Below are 21750 nucleotides of genomic sequence, written 5' to 3'. Positions count from 1 at the left end.
ATTTAAGGCGTCAGTCCATTTTCTGATGGTACGGTTTTTTAAATGTAAATAGGAGCATCAGCAACACAATACCCTCTACCAAGAATGTGAAGATTGGATTGAACGAACACGCGATAAGCTGGGAGAGTGTAAAGAGATACCAAACACGTTAGCAGAAGTGAACAACAAGTTGCATGCCTGCAAAACTATTCGTCAGACTTTAGAACAAGGTCAGAACAAGCTTCGCTATGTGCTTGAGTTGAAAGAAAAGGTCATTATGAACACGGAGCAGAACGGTGCGGCAAAGATTCAGGAGGATACTGAAAATCTGAAAACTGAATTCGACAAGCTATTGGCAGACGTCGAAGAAGCGAAGCAGAAACTCGCTACAAGAGCTGGTGTCTTAGAAGAGCTTAACAAAATGCATAGGTTGATCGCTGACTGGATTGAAGAGGTCGAACACAAAGTACAGCCCGAAGAAGGATTCCGAAATGACCTCAGTGAGAAGCGAGCTCTCCTCGAGAAGTATAAAACGGTGCAACGTGACATAAATGGTCATGCGGAGACAGTAGATCGCCTTAAAGCTCGTCTGATCGAAGATTCAAGCATCCCAAAAGACGCTTACGAAGCGACGATTGCAAAGTACGAGGAGTTGAAGACCCTTGTGGTCGCTAGAATCAGTGTAAGTAAACTATGGTCTTACCTTGCAGCATTCAAATACTTGGCATATTTTAGATTCTATCCACAGAACATCCCATATTTTATTTTTCATCTTTTCATTCAGGACTTAGAAGAACAAGTGAAGGAACATGACCGCCTACGCCAAGCTCAAAATGAAGCCGTAGAATGGGTTCGTCGCGCCAAGGTTGAACTGCAGCGATACGGTGACACTCACGGCGAGAAGGCGAAGGTCATTGAACGAGAGCAGAAGGTGAACCAGATCATAGCATCCATGCCAGAAGGTGAATCTTTGATCAAAAAGGCAGTGGAACTGAGCGATTCTGTCATTTTGACTACTGGCTCTGAAGGACAAGATTCTATTAAGCAAGACGTTAAGCAACTAAACGCTGACTGGGAATCACTGAAGACTCAGTCACGTGACAGCCAATGTACTTTGGCAAGCTGCATCGTGACTTGGACCCAATTCACAACTGCGTTTGATAGCATGAAGGATTGGCTTGATCAGTTCAGGAAGAAGGTCAGCAACGAGTCTGCCAAGGACAACAAAACCCCGGAAGACCTGGAACGATGCAAACGTATCGTTGAAGAGGCAGTTCGTCAGAAACCAGTACTCGAAGACCTAAACGATAAATGTGAAGCTCTTTTGGAAGTAAGCGCGTGTAGTTGGGCCAGGGATAAAACAGTACAGCTTCAATCAGCATACACGACCCTGCTGACAGAAGCACAAAGTCTCGTATCCAAAGTTGAGAAGAATCTGTCCGACCATACGGAGTTCCTCAAGGCTAAAAAGGAACTCGAAGAATGGCTTCATACTGCTCATGGTTCTGTCCAAGACTGTATTGGAGTTGGCGATATCGAGTGGGCTAAAGATAAGCTGGAAACTACACGTGTAAGTACCAAAAATGTTGAATTCAGAAGTATAGTAGGTATTAAAGGAGGGGTTCATTGCGAATACTTTTGTTGAAAATTTCAGGTCGTTGCAACACGAATAACCGAGGGCCAACATTTGCTATCAACGTTGCAAGACGCGTTTGCAAAAGCGATAAATACCGCTCTTCCGGAACAACAAGAGCAGCTACGAACTGACATGGCAGATCTACGTTCAAGCTGGGAGCAGCTCAGCATGGACCTCAACAGCATTCAGGCGCAAGTGAAATCGGTTCTAAGTCGGTGGGAGGACTATGCAGAATCTCGAACACGGTTTGAGAGTTGGCTGAGCGAAGCTGAAGAATCCGTCAAGGTGCTTCCCGAGACGAAAGGTGAGCTTGGAGAAATGAAAAGACTTCTGGAGAGGACCAAGCATGCCCAAGACGAAGTGAAGGGCAAACGATCTGACCTTGACCACCTGCTGAACGAGGCTGACGAATTATCCAGCTGGGCCAAGAACAATACCACCAAGGAACAGACTAAGCTGTTGCTGAATCGGTGGGAGAAACTGGGTAGTCACGTTCAGGAGCGGAAACGACTCCTTGAGGAGGAGCTCCAGGAGTACAACGGTTATCACGCAGCTCTTCAGGAGACTGAAAAATGGTTACTGCAAATCTCATTCCAGCTTATGGCTCATAACTCATTATACATCACCAACAAGGATCAGACGATTGAGCAGATAAAACAGCACGAGATTCTGCTCGAAGAGATTCAAAAGTATCAGTCTACACTCGATGACCTCAGAGGGAAAGGATCCGGTCAGATAAAACGCTACGTTTCAGCCGCTCCGGGGATCGAATCAACCATCGAAACGCAGCTCCAAAATGTGCAGGAAAGCTACAATGCTCTCCTGGGCACTGCACTTCAGATAAAGAACCGATTGGCCGAGTCTTTAGCGAAGTTCCAAGAGTATGAAAACACCCTTGAAAGCATAATGAAGAACCTGGACACTTACGAGCCGGAAATTGCTCAAGAGTTGGAAGCGCCGATTGACAATCTGGAAGATGCACAGCGCAGTTTGGAGAGTGCGAGAATACTTCACAATAAATTGCAATCAGAAAAGGCGCGCCTTGCTTTAGCTGTAGAAGCCTGCGAAGCCGCTGCTGCGTGCGTTTCTCGACCCGGAAGTCCGCTCGACGCACCACCTGTACAAATTCCAGCTAGAGAAGTCGAAGTGCGAACTCGGCTCGAAGACCTCATAGACCAGGTATGACTTCCGAAAGTTTTGTAGAGTTTCCGTAGCTGTAATATGCACCGTATTTGTTATCGCTGTTTTGATTAGGTCAACCCGCTTAGAAGTACAGTTCTTATCAGCTAATTTTCTCCTGAATGATGACTAATTTTTATTCTGCTACAATTTGTTATTCATCGTTTTTCAATTGATCGAAAAAAACAGTTACATGGAATTATAATTCGTGACCTATTTGCACGTTACCGATAATTTTGTGGTTGATTTTGTGTTTTTAATTTTTTCGTCGCATGAAGTGTTATAGAAGCTAGGATCTCTGTATTGTATCCTAGTAAATAAAATTTTTTTCTAATTCAGTGCAGCATTAAGTATGAGATAGCAAGAACAAAGTTACTCGGATCTTGCACTTTTGTTGCTAATCTATTTCTGATTATTTTTGCATGATGTTTGATGTGAATTTTTGTTTTTGTTCACCCTTCAAAACAGAAAAATAACGAGGATTCAGGAAGACTGAAAGCTCTGCTAGATATTATTGAGCACAGCGGCTTCTTAGCGAAACTTAATTACATGTATGACAAGGTTTGCATCACTTTTATTTTTATTTCGCTATGTGTAAGAACATATTCTCATGAGTACCGCATTTTTGTAAATTATTTTATTTTCATAATGTTCGTTCGTATTTAACACGGCTTGATTCTACACTAACAGTTCTGATTGAAATCCCATAGCTATAGTGATGTATCGGTCTCATTGAAAATTATTTCAACTCATATGAACCAATCAATTCGTTCATGCTGACGCAAAGCATTAATTTTTTAATACCAACGTATTCCGTGACCACAGATGCAAACGCACTTGACTACAGTCACTGAGGCGGTTGGTTCTCTTGAAGAACGTGCCCATCAGCGGAACGCCCTGAACGTTTGGGTGAACCAGCAGCGGGCTCTTTGCGCCGAGTGGAAGTCGAGACCAGCAAAATTGCGGCCAGAAGCTGCACACACCGAGCTTCAAGCGATGAACGAATTACTGGCTGGGGTTGGAGAGCGTCGAACTCGCGCCCTCACAGAACTTTCCTCGGCTCAGGGCGGTCAAACCGATGACCTTGAATCAGGCCTCAACAAGTTAGAGGGAGAATTGATCGAGGCGATAGCCGGGAAGCAGGCAACCCAAGACCTGATCGAGAGGTACAGATCTCACGTTCAGGACATTCAGACTTGGTTCGATAATTTGTCGAAAAGAGCAGACGTTGTGGACAAGGGCAGTGGTCTGACAATTGCTCAAAAGATCTCCACCGTTCAAGAAATCACCGCCGAATTCGAATCTCAGGGTCCAGGTAAGCTGGATGAAGTCAAGAAGCTTGGTGACCTGGTTATGGACTCGGTCAGCAATCTTGACTCCCAGCAAATTGAGGAGCAGATAAAATCCGTCGAAAGGAGGTACGGTGACATCGGTAAGAAGCTTCAACGCAAGAGCCAAGTACTGGACATGACCGCTCAAGGTATTGAAGCCACGAGACGCGAGATTGAAGAAAACAGAAAATGGGTCGCTGAGAAAAAGCAAGTTGCCAGAACATCTGAGCCCATTGGTTACGAAAGCAGAATGGCCGATGAGAAGCTTCTGTCTCTCAAGGCAAGTATATCAAATTTCTATTAGTAATACCAACCTTTTTTCGAACATCCTGAAGGTTCCTGCAGGGATACTTTTCAGCGCCACTTTCTGTTTGTAATCATTTTTTTCACCACTTGATAATGTTTATATGATGTATGATAGTGTATCCATCGATTGATCATCCCCAGCTTAATTACAGAATGTTATTATCAGTTTGAATTTAAATGTGTGGCATTGATAGTAACGCCCGAAAATCTCTCTCGCTTTCTCTCACGACGTTTGATCAAAAGAACATATTATTTAGAGCAGGAATAGATATTAATCAGAGCGTAGAAAGCCGGCTTATCTGTGAATTCTGGTGCTTAAGCCGCTTATCGCCGACTGGCTGAAGATGATAAATCGTTCGATTCCTTGAATAATTTCGTGCAAGCAAACTTACATTATTTATGGTTCGCGGTTGATTGCAGAGCTGCACAATCGACAGCGTCTTTACATTGCTACCTACAGTTCCGCAATTCCTTCTGACATTTGAGACAATTAAATTACAGGCACTGCTCAAGGAGGCTGAGGGAAAACAGGTCCTTATTGGAACACTGGAAAAAAGGGTCAGCAACATGCAAAATGAGTTGGAAACCAGTGAACAACAACAACTCGAGTCAGACTCGCGAGCACTGCGGGGTGAGCAGGCGGAGCTGTGCTCCATTCTGAGGGAAGAAATTTCGGGTACCACAGCGGCTGCGGATGCTCGACGAAAGCTCGAGACGGACTTAGAGCGCGCTCGACTGTGGATAAAAGCGAAGAGCAGCGACCTGAAGAAGCTCAGCGGCTATTTACCGTTGAAGGCGAAAAAAGTGGAGCAAGATATCAGCCAGCACCATGGTTTTGAATCCGACATTGCAAACTTCAACGAGACCGAACTCAACGATGTCCTTAAGCAAGGTAACGCGCTGCTCAAGGATTGCACCGACGAGGATCGCGGTCGGCTTCAAGCAGTATTGAATACCGTTAACGAAGAGTACGACGCGCTGAAGAAAGAAGCTCAAGAAAAACAGGCGGCCCTTGCTGACCTTCTCCAAGGACGAAAGGCCTTCGAAAATGACTTGGACAGGTGCCAACGATGGATCAACGAAGCTGAGGTCGCAACGTCTGTGGAACTCCGTACCACCAGCGTCGATGTCCTTCGCGAACAACTGGCCAAGGTAAGCGACGTTTTACTCGTTTAAGTTACGCAATCATTTTTGCTACGATAAGCATGTTTTTTATGATATTATTTTCAGTACGATCGACTAAAGAAAGAAGCGAACGAGTACGCTGACGAAATTGAGAACATAACGCAGCAAGGAAAATCGATCCTTCCGACAATTAGTGACGCCGATAAGCTAGAGCTTAGTGAGCAACTGAAGAACTTGAAAGACTCGCATCGCAGAGTAGCTGGCATAATCAATGAGAGAGCCTTGGCCCTCCAGGCGAGCATAGCCGAAGCTGAAGAGGCAGCTGCGAGAGTCGCGGAAGCGGTGCAATTCATGACTGACATACAACGAGAGCTCCAAGAACTGAACAAGCCGATAGGGTCTCGCGCCGAAGATGTAGAAGGCATGTTGGCGACTTACGAACGAATCTTAGGAGACCTGAAGGCCAATAAAGCAAAGCTGGCTGACCTGCAGTCTGGAAACGTCGGTGATCTTCACGGCGTTGTGAGCCAGCAGGATGACCTGATCAGAGCGCTTGAGTCCCAGATAGCGAAATTACGCCAACTCCTTCTGCTCAGACAACAGTTCATTGCTCTGGTAACAGAGATTATGACCTTCATTACGAAATACACTGGGGTAGTTAGAGATATTGAAAAGTCCGGCCAGACGACTGAAGAAAAAATCAAACGCTATGACGACGTGATTTTAAAGATCCAGGAGTGCGAAGCGACTCTGGCTAGCGCTACTGACAAGGGGCAGCAAATCGCAGCCGAAGGATCAGCGGCCGACCGAAACAATGTGACCGAACAACTTCAGTCCCTCAAGCAGCAACTCCAGTCACTGAGACGCGCCGTCGAGTCTCAACGCGAAGAACACGAGTTGGCCGCTGCCGAACACAGACGATTGGCGAACGAATTGGCAGATATTCTCGACTGGCTTCAAAGCAAGGAAAAGGACGTTAAATCTCGTCCGCTTCTCGAACGCGACTCGGCGAACGTTGATGCGGAACTGAAGAAGCACAAGGAACTCTGCGACAGTGTCAATGAAAATCTGGAGAGAATACGCGTCCTGAAGGAATCCGTCCGCCACGATGAGGGCATGCCTGGTTCGCTGAAGGAGATGCTCAGCGAGGCTGCCTCTCTGATGACATCGCTTCCTCGGGAAATGGACGATCGTGGTACCTACCTTGAAACTAACAGACTGATGCGTCTTGACTACGCGGCTTTGACAGATAAACTGCACGCTTGGGTCAGGGAAGCTGATATCCGATTACAGAGCGATAAGGACGGCCTTGACTTTGAAAATATACTGGCCGACTTGGAGGAGCACAAGGTATTTATCTGCAAACTTTTATTTGTCAATAATAGGCTGTCGGAGAGTTACATTATTGTGTATCTTATTTTCCTTGACACCAATGTTGAACCTCCATCGAATCTGTTGAATGTTGTAGATCTACTTCAGCACGGAATCATCGATACGGGAGTTGGTTTCACAGCAGATACAGCAGGCAGCGGACAAAATCTGGCCGTCGTTGAACAGTTCGGAACAGGAAGAGCTGAGTAGGGAACAACAGCAGCACACTCAGCTGCTTAAGAATACCTTGAATACTGCGAAATCGCAACGCGCTCGTCTTGAACAAGGTGCTGAGACTTGGCGTGATTATTCGCAGACTTTAGAACGCGTTCGAGCTGTAATTGCCAGGACCAGGTTCTCCGATGATCCCGTCAGCACTCTGGCCGGTCTGCAATTCAACATTCAGAAAATTACTCACGCCCTCAACGACATTCAGGTGAGACACAGCACCTGGATTATTACTAACAGTATGATGTTCAGGTTCATTCCGACTTTTGTACGTGAAATACGAATATTATTAAGCTGTATGTGTCACCTGATTATTCATCTAATCGTGAACAGTAATTTCGATTCCGGAATTTACTTATCAAAGATAAGTAGAACCTTATCTGTCGCCAATTGCACTCTCGGTATTTATGTAACGTGAATATTACTTTGCAACAAATTATGCAACCTTGACCCGAATCGTCGATGGTGGTGAATGTTTTCTCAATCGCCGAGTATTTTTACAACTTTAAACGTGTCAGTTTAAAATTATAGGACGAAAATCTCGGTGATATCACTACCGGTTGCGATGAATGACGGATGAGGCTTCTGCAGGCAGCTGACCATTTCCGTTATTTATTATTACTACTTTTTGTAGAGAGTACTATATGCTAAAATAGATCTTCCAACGTTCGTGGTTCACAGAATCAACAGTTCGAGCTAGATCTCCTGAACGAACGTGGAAGGGAGGTTCTAGACCAGGCCGACTCTGCAAACAAATCTATTATTGAGACACAATTGTCAGCTACGACTCTTGAATGGCGTGATCTGGTTTCCGGACTCGAAGGTCGCCGCAACACTCTTGAGGCTCTTTCTCGGCACTGGGAGGAACTCGAGGCGCAATGGTCCCAGGTCGAAGCACGACTCAACGCCAACGACGAACGAAATAAACTTATCGATAACATCGTCCGATCGAAACAGCATCTCATAGACACAACCAAGTCTTTGGATGTGAGTATAATATTTCGATTCAATTATTATAATTACATCGCCATTATTCACCTCCGCATCGTGAGGATCAAAACCACTAAAGTAAGCCCGCTGATCACGATAATCAAAGAACATGTGTTCAGATCGGAAGATTTATAAGATTGAAGGTCCAAGGGAGAATGTTATATTTATAAAAATTACGCCTAGTCTTTCAACCGCACACACTTTTAACAAAGATGCTTTCCTCGTTCGTATATGAGAGAATAGTCATTTTTGAGCAATAATTTTACCATATTCTATTCCGTTTCTGATCAAATCTCCCTTTCAGTCATTATTTGAAATGAGTATTTTTATCGTTTATGGTCAGTACGATGTTTTGGTATACACAATCGAAAGAATCGTTAATATTCGCACATAAATCAGAGGTTGACAGCTATGCTGCTGATGACGTCACCGTCGGGAAATGTTATACCAACAAAGTAAAAACTCGATGTGCAGTATAACTGAGGGTTACGTCATCGCGAGTATTCTTAGAAATTAACCGTATACATAAGTTATGATAAAACTGTTCAGCATTTTATTGTGACGCGGAATTAATTCAGTCGTCTGTATAGTGACAAGTTCTTTACATAATCATGTCCTCAAAGTTTCGTCAGTCTTTTATCGAAGCTTACATATTTTTTTTCTTCAATTTTCACTCCTAAGCGCCTGTGCCTGCTAATTGTCAAATTATTCACAATCATGTTTGTAATTCCAAAATGAGTTTCACATTATTATTTTTTACTATAATCATGAATGAATCAAGGGCGAGAAATTTCAATGCGAAAATGAAACAATTTTGAATGTGTATAAGTTGAAGACCGACTTGAAGATCGAACGGAAAAATATTTCGAAAAGTAATTCCAGCCGAGGAATTTTTCGCCAATTCGCGATAATTCTTTCGGCTCTTAGACGAGGCTGATATTTAATTTTTCCATCCCCGAAACGGTTGAAAAGAGGGCAAAGCTGCCAGACTTGCACAGCCAGGTACCGCAGGTGCGTGACCCCACCTCGGCCCCCGTCCCCAACCCCCAAATTAACGTTCAACTGGGGCACAATACGATTATACACGAAATCTAGTCGATTTCTAGTGTAAGCAGTGAGGAGTGCTGATCGTGTGTGCAGTTTCACCGGATCCTTGATCATTAAATTTCGCCGTTTTTTATTATCGCAGGAGCTTCTGGCCGAGGGTGAACGACTGAAACCGGCAACCGACGAGGTGCGAACGCTCGCTGGTCCCGTCCTTGCCTATCTCGCTGCCTTCACCGAAGAGCCGGCACGCATCCTTGAAGAACGTCTGAAGAAACTTTCACAGTCGGTGCAGTCGTGAGTGAAAAATCAATTCTTTTCCTTATTTCGTCGACTCGAAACTCAGGCCAGCCAAAATACCCCCCCACAACCCCCGTAGGCGCGTTTCATCCCCACCAAGCCTCCCTTGGGGGCTTATCTGTAACTGTAGGTGAAGATATGCGCGCAAAATCGAAAGAGTATTCGTGCGACGCTGGAAGGAATCCCGAGAAACCCCTGTAGGGTTGAGACCTTGACTCTGAAGATATCGGTTATCGATATCGTTCATTTCATTATTGTGCCTTATTCCAGCCGCGATACTTTAGACGTAATGTGTGCGCTGTTCAATCTAATCGGTTTCTGATAAATGCCTAATTTTGTTATTCGAAAGGTTCCCTGGCGTTTTGGCACCGTGTAGATTATATGCTCTAATTATAGGGACCGTTAGAAATAGCTGGGATTAAATCCGTTTCTTGACTATTTATATATATTTGCGAATGTTTCCCTTCGATATGTATAATTCACGATTGTGTTCTTTAGCAATTGTAACCCTGGTGAATTCAAAACATTTCCTGAATCTGTAAACTTCTATAACTTTATAAAAACTTGGAATTTTTCATGCAAAGCTTGAGATCAATTTTCGCGACAACGATTCGCGATTATTTGAATTCATGATAAAACGGGATCCCCTCGCCCATATTTTGGCGGCCGCTGTATACTCGAGCACATTTGCATGAGTATGCGTGTGTGTGTTTGCAGTGGGCTTATATGCTTTTTTTTCACTATATGTATAAGTCGTAAATTTCTTCTCTCTTTATTTCTCTTCACAGGTATCTTGAACAAAAAAATAATATAAAAATGTCGTTCGTTATTATTATACAATCTTTGCATAAATCTGTTTAACATCTCTTTCAGTTTTCAGGACGTTGTATAACTTCAGATTAAGTTGACTGTGTATAATGTTGTCAAACGGTTGTAAATTTTCATAGATCTCAAGGTGAAAACAATCAAAACGAATCAGAAACGTGTTCAACGTTATACCCGAAAAAACTTGTGACTGCACTCTGTGACAATTCAGGCAAACGCCAAACCTTAATCTTCACGATGGCTCATTCACTTGTGATTCACACCCCAATAACCAACGTTATTTCACATTTTATTTATATCGACAATACATTTATGACGTCGACTGTCCAAATTATCATACCTACGAGTAAATCTAGTTTACATATCTGACTATTTGCCATTCCAGCATAAGCAGTGACTGATTTTTTATTACCGCCAGCATAAGATCAGCCACTGCGAACTGGCTCAATGGCAACATAACTTGTACGATAAAGGCATTAGTAGAATTGAAATCACGATGCTGCACTGAGTAATTGCCGACATGTGTTTGCGCAGTGCATTGCTCAGTAGGAGAAAGCCATTCGGCTTACACTGAGAGAGATTATTATCGTACACAAAATTCATTAACGTACTACGTACATTAGGGAGTTCTGGAATGAGCCGATACGCACCAGATTGCAGTCATATTCAGGCGCGATATAACACAAATATAATGTATAATTGCACAAAATCTGATTATATTTGTATCTCGTCCTGCTCTAGCCCATAGCTTCCCAGGAGAGATCGAATAACTAATTGAATATTATGCAAATTTACGAGTCCCAGGCGGGAGGAGGAAGTCGAGCCAATAAACCAGTTAATTAAATGAATTTCCGGAACAAAACTAGCGAGTGTTTAACGAACTGCGTAAAATGTGCTTCAAATTGTATTCTACATTTTTATAGATGTTTGCAATCATCACAATCACGTGCAAGGTTTCAATGTTAGTAGACTTCCGGTCCCGGAAGTAACGATATGATATCCACTGCTATGCCGGCCGTTTTCTGAATCAGTTGAGAGAGGGGACGGGATAAAGTGAAAACATAAAGTAAAAGGATAAAGTAAATGAATGAGAGAGTACCTATACATGTGGCCAGTCGCAGATGTGTACAATGGTCGCAAACCGCCAGAGGTTTCCGGTTACGACTGACGAGCTGCGGCCCCAGTGATTTATCCGCGACGATTTGTTACGTTTGTCGAATATACATTGTTAGGAGAGAATAAAAATTACATTAAAGTTCACACAGTATTTTGGTGTCGATATTAACATCATTTGGTATGAAAAAAGCACAATTTACACCGATGGTGTTGAATTTTGCATCGAACGATGTGGACTTATATTAAAATTGTAAATTTTCTAAAAGTATAAGTAATGTAAAAGGTTTCAGATCTAGGTGTACAGAATAACTTTAACAGAGAGGGTGCGGCAATTCTCCAACATATATGATAGTCATTCTTTTATCGGTGAAACTCTGTATCAGCAGATAACTTGATCGCGAGAGTTGCTGGATATCGCGAACATGCAGCCTGTTTTGACATTTGCACAAAAATTATCTGCAGGATACTGACTTCAGCTCAGCTGCAATGCCGATAAAAATATTTTATCATCAACGAATTTGTGTCGAAGCATACCTTCCGGTACAGTATTACACAAAATCGAGCCAGCGTATAATTCGTCTTCGAAAGTTTTGCACGCTCGATTTTTCAAAGAATGTAAGATTTTTAGACCGACTCCGTAACATGTTAAATCGAATTTCCGTCGAAGGCTTTTTCCGCCCCTAAAAGCTCCGTCCGACCCCTTAACCATTCAAGTTACGGTCTAAAAATTGAGGGTGGTAAAAATTTCTCGAATCAATCTTCCGTTTCAACCGAACGTGGGTTTGATCGTTACAGAGTAAAAGTAGAGGAAAAGGCGGCCTCTGGGGAGGAACGCATACTGCACAGCGGTATTGAATTTTACACTCAATCCCGAGTCTGATGCAATATAGGCGTATGTCCGCGACTTAGTTCCGAATGCATTGAGGATCAATAAAATTGTAAGAATAATTCATCTCGGTTGACCACCTGCAGCGTAAACGCATAATCGATACGTACGCATACACGGTGTGTACGATAGATCAGATGGCGTAATTAACAAAAAAAACTTTTGAATGCCAATAATCCTTGCTTTTGGCATAAAATGAGATTTGAATTGGCGTCCAGCAATGTCACTGGTGAATTAATTTTCTCTCCTTACTTATATGCAATTACAGCTAACTTGCGGATTGTAGTTTTGTCCAAACGGACACACTAGGATCGTATAATCTCGAAAAACTTAGTTAGCAACAAGGGCGCCCAAGTCGGACGCAGCACGTGTTCGAACTGACGTATAACGTTACAGGTCACCCACACAAGTTCAAGGTAAAACGCGACCATTAATCGCAGCGGCTTCGCCGCACGGAGTTAAAGCGAACGATGCGCAAGCGCCGAGTAGCTGGATATTCCGTAGAGCGATAACGCAAAGCCCTGTCATGTCGTAAAAGCTTGCTTGGCCGGCGAGCGATACACCGCGTATAGACAGTTCTAGCGTGCGAAGGATAGACGTATGTCAAGTGTCGACACAGAGCGCTAAAAGATGCCTCTTGAGGAACTTGCATCACGTATGTACCTGTGACGTCATAACCAAATTTGTGCCGTGACACAATGGTAAACAGCCGGAAGGTCGCAGCTCCTCACCATTCCACTCCATTCCATTCCATTTTATCGCCTGGCTGTCCGAGCAGAGCGCAAGTTTGTACGGAGGCGGACGGAACGCCGGTAGCATAATTCGCGGACTCGACGCACGATTCATATAGTCAGAGGCGTTTAGTCAACCTGTTGCCGTCGAGCTGGTGTCTAGTTCGTTCGAGGCTTTCCAAACGGTGCGCGGCTGCATATTAGATCGGAAGTAAAATAATCTAACTGCATTGGATGAACGACTTTTTAGTACTATATACGAACAGTTTATCCGTTTCGATTTTACTTTCATTCGCGGTAGTAAATTCACGCATCCGTTCGCTCGATCGGGCGGACCGCCAGTGATTTGAAAAGGAAAGTGTGTTCGGTTAACGATAGAGTGCCGTGTTCCTCACGTGTATGAGTGTTCTATTAATAAATCGTGACAACGCAACGCTTGTGTAAAAACCACAGTATAAAACTTTTTTAATTAACGTGATATCGCGCTCTGTATATACCGACAATATTTTGACACAGTTCATACGTGTATATACATATACTTTTTATCGTTTTCGTATATTTTCAAAACTCTTAACGACATAATGTTTTTGGCACAGTGAGCTTGCAGCCTTGCGAGCACAATGTTCCTTCAAGGTAAGCTTGTTCGTTTTTTCATTGACAGGTTCGCTGATTATAGAAAACACGTGGTTTTTATGCGAATCTACGTATAAGCGAATTTTAAATGCCAACTCGCGTTAGTACTAATTTTTGGGGCTCTGCAAGCACAGAATTACGCGATCGTACCGCATTTTATTTTCTGCGAAGTTTTTGTAGCTCGTTTTGGTACTTCTTCGATTTATAACTTTTTTCTTTTTACCTAATTTTCGCGCAAAATTACGTCGATAGGTGTTAGAATCGTTACTTGTGGATATAGCGTGATATTCACGAGGTGAAACCGGCATTCTACCGAAGACAACTAACGAACGAGACTAAATAATTCATCTCGATTGATTTCAGCGCATGATTCATGATTAAAGCAAATTCACCGCGAGTTCTTGCTCCTCGACATGTTTCAATTATTGAATTGTTTTTCACTCATTTACGCTTTGCCGCTATTGATCTTTTCAGCTAGGATAGTTAAGGTTATGCGGAGGCATCATAGCGAAGCGAAAGTCTGTTTGGCATTGGAAAAACTGCCCGCAGTTCTTGATCCTTCGAAAAGCAAAGAAGGTTGTTGAAAAGCCAATATCAGAAGGTCATTCTCTGTAAATTTGTGTCAGAAAATGTGTTTCATAAATCACAATTTATACAGTGGAGCCAGTGAAAGTAGTCTTAAGTTGGACAAAGTTCGAGTAGAACTCCATTAGCTGAATAAAAAAATTTTGCAGCCTGGCTATTTTTGCACTTAAACGTGGAGCTGAGCTTAAATTGATTTCGCCTCACTCAGTGGCAGTAACATACATTTGGGTACAATCCATAGGTATACATCAAATATGTACACGTTAAACGGTCCACTCAAAGGATAATGTAATCAATGAAACGTCCGCGGACTTTACCTATGTATACGTGCCATCCGAAATAGAATGGAACGATATCTCCGAAGCATAAGTGTGATTGTTTTCTTTACAACCTTACGATATCTCCAGAGAAACAGCATTTTTGAAACGCACTTTTTTAGAGATGACGATACTTCTGAGCTCTAATTATATGTACATCGCATTTTATTCTCCAGTTCACTGCGAATCATCGATATGCTATTTTCTTGCCCACTTTTCTAGTTTTTTCGATAATTTGTTTCATCGTGCCCTTATTTCTTCTATGTTGTTTTGTGAGGATAAAAGTTAGAAGATTTTGAGTAAATGGCAATCGCCCAAAAATTAATGGAGCTATTCCACCTCAAAGAACTCCTATACGGCTGAAGTCTGCAGGCTGAAAACGTGCTGCTCTGTGTTTATACTCGCACTTGGTGAAGCATTCAACAATTGAAATCTATTTTTGATTACGAATCTCACCGGGCGATGAGCTAACGTGATACTAAGGTGCAGAAAAAAGGCAACTCGAGAGAGATGATCTTGCGCAGAAATAGAACGACGATAGAATGGTATTCGATTTTGGCAACGATATCACAGGGGCCATGTATCACTCAAGTGTAATAGTAGTCATGTGTGCCATTTGAGTATTCGCTGGTTGTCTGGTACGTCTCTAAAAATACTTTGTCTCTCTCTTTCTCTCTCTCTTTACAATCGCGTATTTCGATTTGCAGAACCCGGAAGATTATGTCGAATACTCGAATCTTTTAATCTTTTTCTTCTCGTGTATAAGTAGATCGATCGGTATGCCGTTGAAAAGAAAAATAGAACCAACGAATCTCGATTGGTCGTAGCGAGCATCCCGAGACCTCTTATTTCAATTTTGCGCTCGCACGTGCTCGTTGTTTTGTGCATACTGTAAACAGATCATGGCAACTCACAATATTTTTTTCTCCTCAGTTCAAAGGTTTAAACTAAGTGTCTTCATAAGGCACAGTCATAGAATCGTTGCTTATGGGTTCACCGAATTAAATTAACAATTAGCTTTTTAGTCTCTTTTGGTCAGCGAGTTAACGGAAAATCGAAGAAATCAATAAGCAGACCATTGGTGTGTTTGTCAGCATTTCTCATTTGAATATGTGTTAAGAGATGACGCAGTGGTTTAAATTAATTTTGATTCGTCATTACCTCACCTCTAAATCCAGCCAGGGTCATTTCGGAATTGGCTTACTCGGCGTAAAACAATTCCGAAGGAAAATCTTCGAGCGTAATAAGTACTTGATCCGTGCAACTTTCGAAGCGAAATATTTAAGCGAATAAAGAGTCCCAAGTCGAGGTCACCGAGCGCCCTTGAATACTTATAAATTACCCTAGTACCGCATAGTCGTCGGAGAGTCGAGAATACTGCCAACGGCAACAACAAGGCAAAGATCACGAAGAGTTCCGTGCCCAGCGTTCGGATAGTTGGCAAAGAATACGAAATCACGCGAATTCGGGACCGCAAATAGAACCCACCCAAACGGAATAAAGATAAGCCTTCGATCAAAGGACGTTGATCTTTGATGTGAAATGCTTCATCTCGCCCCTGTATCTAATATCTTTGCATCCTTATTAGGCGGTTGTAGCCTTACTCCCCGATATCAGAATCAGTTCGTTTGTCCTCTAGTGTCTCAAGGCGTCTCTCGGCGACGTAAATAAGTCTTCCTGCTTGTCGCCGCGATATGCGTGCCCGTATTCTTAGGGAGACTGCACATTCGGCATTTTATATCCGGCGTCGAAAGCTTCGCTCGCCTCGAAACAGGGAGGGTTGCGCATGCGCCCCGGCGTTTTGCCAGCTAGCCCGTTCTGCCCATCGCTCGCTCGCGTCGGAGCTCATCCGCCGGCAGGCAATACGTTTCGAACCGCGACCGACGCTGTTTGGCTTGATAGTGCCGCGCCACATACTGTACTCCGAACTGTACCGAGTTTTTTGTTTTTTACTTTTATTTAGTTACTTATTTGTTTATTTATTTATATTTTCGTTGCCTTACTACCAAACCTCACTTGACAATAATCGTGATACAACGTCAAGCAGTACTATAGGTGGGCTTGAAATACCAAATATAAATTAACCGGAGGCCAAATATTGCACACCTCTAAACGTCGTGACCGCGAAACAATAATGCGTAGTTTGTTTTCCAGTTCAGCGTTGCAAAGAAAATTTATGAACACGTTATAGTTATTAGTTTTCAAATATCTTAGACAATTTACAATACGTCACTTGTGACTGTTTAACGTACAACTAGATGTAGGTTAACCGGTGTCACGTGGGCATTGACGGTGTTGGAATTTTTGCCACAAAAGTATACATTCAAATACCAGTTTCGGTGGGAAATAATTTTCACATGCGTGTATAATCGCACGCGTACGCAATCCGTGTGCAGATTCTATACGGGTTAACTTAGCCGTGATGTCATCGCTCCAAAAGATTCAGGACTATGTAGAGATTTTATTTTATTAGGTTCGGTTATAGCGCGGATGTGCGTATAGCGACCACGGTTATATTTATCGGTCAGGATACGCGTATACGTGCCGAGGGATGCGTAGCCTGAAGCGATGTCACGCCAAGCCGCAGCTGCGCTTGCGTTTCAAGCCTAATTATGCGTACAAGTAAAAGTTGAATGTATAAACCTAGAAAGCTTCGTAGTGAAAATTTTTTCCGAGGAGCAAAAACTCCTCGCGCCTCTTCGGCCTAACGCCGGATTTCAACCGTCTACTTTTAGCCAAGGCTGCTAACCGCCTGCCACCCACCTTGGCTTGGCCGTGCGTGCAACTGGCTCGCGACTGCTTTTCTGCCTGCCTGGGAATCTCGCGGTTTAAACCGTCAACAATATTGTTGAACAAGATCGTTTTCTCCTCTCCAATATTTGTCGCTGTATTTTTTTTTTTTTTTTATTCTCCAAATTTTCTAACACGCGTATCATTTCGTGCGAGTTTTTTCCGAACACAAATATCTGACGTACTGATCACGTAATCACGAGGAGGCAAATAGTATAATTAGGATCATCATTTTTACTTCAGTGTTCAATGTGTTGATATTTATCCAAACAGGCTTGTCGATTCACTACGCAATAAGTCCAAGAAGGCAAGTGAGGACTTGGAAACACTCGAAACGATCGAACACGAGGTACAGGAGTTGAAGAAGCGATTGGAAGAGGTCCATCACCAGACGACCTCTTTATACGTTTTCGGGGCGAACCAGGACGCGACTGAGACCGAACTCGGGGCGCTCCGTTCGTACCTCGAAGGGCTTGTCGAGACGGGCAAGAAGCTTTCGGGAGACACTAAGGCGCGGTACCAAGCTAGCCAGCAGTTGGTTCCAACCGATATCGGCCAGCAGCTGACTGCTCTCGAACTAGCGGCCGAGAGCGCAGCTTCAGCGATGGAGGAGAAGCAACGCGAACAAAAGCGAGCAAGAACTACGCGCTCTGACTACATCGCCGACGTCGATGAAGTCCAGACGTGGATTCGTGCCGCTGAGCTCAAGGTGCAGGATCGTTCCATGGAGCCTTTGAAGCTCAAGGAACACCTTCAGCAGATACAAAACGAGATTGGACTGATTACCGATAAACTGGAAAGGCTGACTAGAAACGGACAGGTGATAATTGACAATACGAAGGATGGAAACGAGAGGGAACTCATAAAAAGCACAGTCAACAACTTGACCGAGCAACTAGCTCAGGTACGATCATGGCTCGAGGAGAAGAAGCAACAAGTTGGCGACACGTTGGACGCGTGGCAGAGATTCCTTACACTTCACGAAGCGGTCATGGCATGGATTAAGGAGAAACGGGTCTTCCTTGTTGAGCCTCTGCAGCTTAGTACTTTGATACAAGCCAGACAGAGACTCCACGATTATTCCGTAGGTGTTTCACTCGGTTGACAGACTTTTTTTTTCTACTCTACCCTACGGCGCCTGCGCGTTGACCGTCTTACGATTTTTCTGCATCCTTTCAGACCGCGGTAAAGAGCTGCAAGCAAGTAAACAAGAATTTGAGTGAAATGAGCAAGGAGTTGGAAGGTATAGGTCAGGTGACGAACGTCGGAAATCTTCCAGAGAAACTGACCGAAGCCGAAGACGCCAAGGTTGAGGTCGAAGGTCAACTACTCGAAAGGGTGGGTCGTCGGGCATTGATTGTAACACGTCGTCGCCAGTCGTTCACGGCAATACTACAGGTTCCAATAATTATTTCAGAATTCTCTTCTCCAAGAGACGAGCGAAGAATGGGAACAGTGCGAGAAGAAGATGAAAGACGTTAGGAGTTGGCTAGACAAAGCTAGACAAACTTTAGAGTCGCCTCAAAGCAAGAAAAAACCGCTAAGGGATCAGCACGCGACGAGGGAGAAGATGCTCAGCGACATTACCATCCAGAAAACGAAGATATCCATCTCGGTGGAAAAACTGCAGGTTCATTTCAGGTCCGGAGTCGGTGGTGACACACGGATTAGCGAAGCTGCCAACGAACTGATCAAGGAGTTGGATGTCCTTCACGAATCTGTCAAGGATCAAACCGCTTCTTTGGAGACCTGCCTCGCCCAGATTGACCAGTACCAACAGGTACAAACGCGTCTCGCGGTTCATCTGCGAAAGTTAAGGGGGTTCCATCCTTGCCGAAAGCTTGAAATATCTAAAACTGTTCTCTTCAAATTTGATTACAGGAGATTCAGCAGCTTCGTCAACAGATTGTCCAGGTTGAACAGCAGCTTCGAACAGTGCTCAGTCCGACGTATCTACCCAACGATCGGGAAAGAGCGCTACAAGAGCAACAGGTAGGTTTTATTACGTAATATATACTCACCAAGCACTGTGCTCTGCGCATAAATTAATTTATTATATGATTATTATATCGATACCAACTGAAAACCACCACCACCAATTTACATGTATGAAACATTGAGAGTTGAGCTACTAGCCACCAAATTGCACTTAATACTATAACTGTGTTTGTAGTAAATTTGTAAATAATACGCAAGACTACATACTAAAAGTTATATATTAGAAGTTATTTCATCCCCTGCAGTAATTAGCCGCGGCGAGTACCTAAAAGTCTTTTTTTTTTTTGATAATTTTTTTTATTTCCTTCTATCGTTCCGAGATTTACCTGGTACCGTTACGTTATCATTACGTATTATACGATTGAATTGAATCAATGGCACTTCTTTAACTATCTACAAATAATTGACCTGCAAATCTGTAGTTTAATACATGATTTAAGTGGAAACATTTTGATGCCAGAGAACGTTTGGCTGCGTGTCTTGTCCGCGTTCGCGCGACGGAGATTGAGGAAGGATGAGGTAAAGATCTAATCAGCTATCATCAAGGTGTTTCCATTACAGTACATCATCACCTCCCAACTAAGCACCCATTCCATCCCTTACGCCAATTTAATATGTCACACCTCAACCGTTGCTGTATACGTTATAATTCACTCACAACTAATTTCCCTCATGTCACATCTCGCTCTTCACCCTCACTTCACTTCCGTCGAACACACATCTCATTCGTAATTTTGCTTATGCTTTTAACGTCTTATTCTGGAAGAACACGCGTAACAAAAGCTCGCACCATACGCTGCAGTCACTGTCACACCCGCATATTTATTATACTGACGTAAACTAATACACACGATAACATCGTCTAACAGTAGCTGTACTAATACTATGTGTAACAAATATACACAATGTAGGCTGTTCTGTGGGATCGAGTCACAGCTGGCGCGTGACGATGTCCGGCAGGACAGTTTTTCATTGTAAAAGCCTTATGGTGGTATTTCATGTACAGGGTATTGGTTGGTATCTTGTTTTTTTTTTTGTTCTTGGTTGTGTTTTCTTTTTTAGTTTCTTAGTTTTAAGATTGTTTGTTGTTACTATTATTGATACATTATTATACTGTTATTTTAAATAAGGAAAAGGGGAATACTTGATTTTGTTGTTTGTGTTTAATTCATTTTCACTTTACGCTGAGTTTGATTTGTTTTTTACTTATAATTTATTGTATCATAATTGACAAATATTTTGGTATTATACTTTGGTGTATTACGCACACATACATGTGATGGTGTTGGTAGCTTCTGTCACACATGTAAGCCCTTGACAATCATTATACGGGGGCTTAACATTCGCTGTATATTGCACAGCATCTAATCATTGACCTTTTATTATTTCGATCATCTATATTATATTCAGACTCAACATTGACTCGTGTCAAGGGTATCATCGACAAAAATCGCACAATCAAGTGACTTCCCTGAAATGCATTATTATTTCAACAATTCTTCAGAAAGAGAAAAACAAAGAAACAGAACTTTGACTAATGCAAAAGTACTTACATACTTTTTTTTAAAACAGGATGTATAAAAACAAACCTTTTTTTTTCGTCGACTAGCATTTCACTCATAACTTTTGTTTGCTGCATCCTCTCCTTCCAACTGAACCCCCCGTCACTTGGTCATCTCTTCATTCTCGTCATCTTGAAATCGTGTAATTTTACCTTCTCGTATCATACTATATACTCGCCATGATAACCTCATTCTCTCTCCATCTCTCTCTGCTCTATTCTTTGCGCTGTCGATTAGTCGTATCGAGAGAAGATTAAATCGCTTCAAACGAAGATAGCTGCGCGTACCGAGCGATCGAAGCTCTTGATTCAACGCGGATCTCCCGATGTCGAACCGTTGGACGTTTAGATCGGTATATCGCATGAACGTGGAACGAGTCAACGGATCATTAATTTTATTTTAATCTATCGAAACGTGATTTACTTAAATAAATTTTTCCATTTAAGAACCTGTAAGTTCTTCTTTTCTTTTTTGGCCTCGTCGTTGTTGTTGTTATTGTTGTAAAGTCTCGTTATTTTACATTAAATGGCATAAAATCTCGTCGTGTATAAAACTGTTATGAATGAGTGGAATAGTTGATAATCACAAGATACGCAGCCTTCGTATTTCGTACCTTTAGATATTATGCTATTTATTAGGATTTGTCGATTTAACCGATTTACCGATTTACCGATTGAACAACGTGTATCAAGTCCAGTTTCTGAATCATGTGCCTTAGTATGTTTTGTAATTTTTATGAGAAACGCTTAAAGAGTAACGACATATAATATTGTATGTATTGGAAACGCAAAATACAATAAATGATTTTAAGAAAATGA

General features: G+C 42.7%; 1 protein-coding gene across 6 annotated transcripts in view; it reads left to right on the top strand.

Moving 5' to 3' along the window:
• The window catches only part of LOC124301690 (nesprin-1), a 137703-nt gene that overhangs the window by 67672 nt on the left and 48281 nt on the right, over positions 1–21750 (top strand). For 4 of the 6 annotated variants that reach the window (XM_046757059.1, XM_046757061.1, XM_046757057.1 and 1 more), the window contains 14 exons: positions 53–661; positions 764–1549; positions 1634–2794; positions 3263–3355; positions 3620–4405; positions 4933–5583; positions 5662–6906; positions 7025–7363; positions 7837–8142; positions 9335–9486; positions 17646–18456; positions 18552–18710; positions 18790–19152; positions 19254–19364. In XM_046757059.1, coding sequence (XP_046613015.1) covers positions 53–661; positions 764–1549; positions 1634–2794; positions 3263–3355; positions 3620–4405; positions 4933–5583; positions 5662–6906; positions 7025–7363; positions 7837–8142; positions 9335–9486; positions 17646–18456; positions 18552–18710; positions 18790–19152; positions 19254–19364 — 7572 coding nt within the window. Of the gene's footprint in view, positions 1–52; positions 662–763; positions 1550–1633; positions 2795–3262; positions 3356–3619; positions 4406–4932; positions 5584–5661; positions 6907–7024; positions 7364–7836; positions 8143–9334; positions 9487–17645; positions 18457–18551; positions 18711–18789; positions 19153–19253; positions 19365–21169; positions 21381–21750 lie in introns of those variants that run through there. The other 2 variants (XM_046757063.1, XM_046757062.1) reach the window with 2 other exon arrangements.

The sequence above is a fragment of the Neodiprion virginianus genome, chromosome 3 (genome assembly GCF_021901495.1).
Source record: "Neodiprion virginianus isolate iyNeoVirg1 chromosome 3, iyNeoVirg1.1, whole genome shotgun sequence".
NCBI lineage: Eukaryota > Metazoa > Arthropoda > Insecta > Hymenoptera > Diprionidae > Neodiprion > Neodiprion virginianus.
The sequence above is the reverse complement of the archived record's forward strand: the minus strand, read 5'-3'. Positions and strand labels throughout refer to the sequence as shown.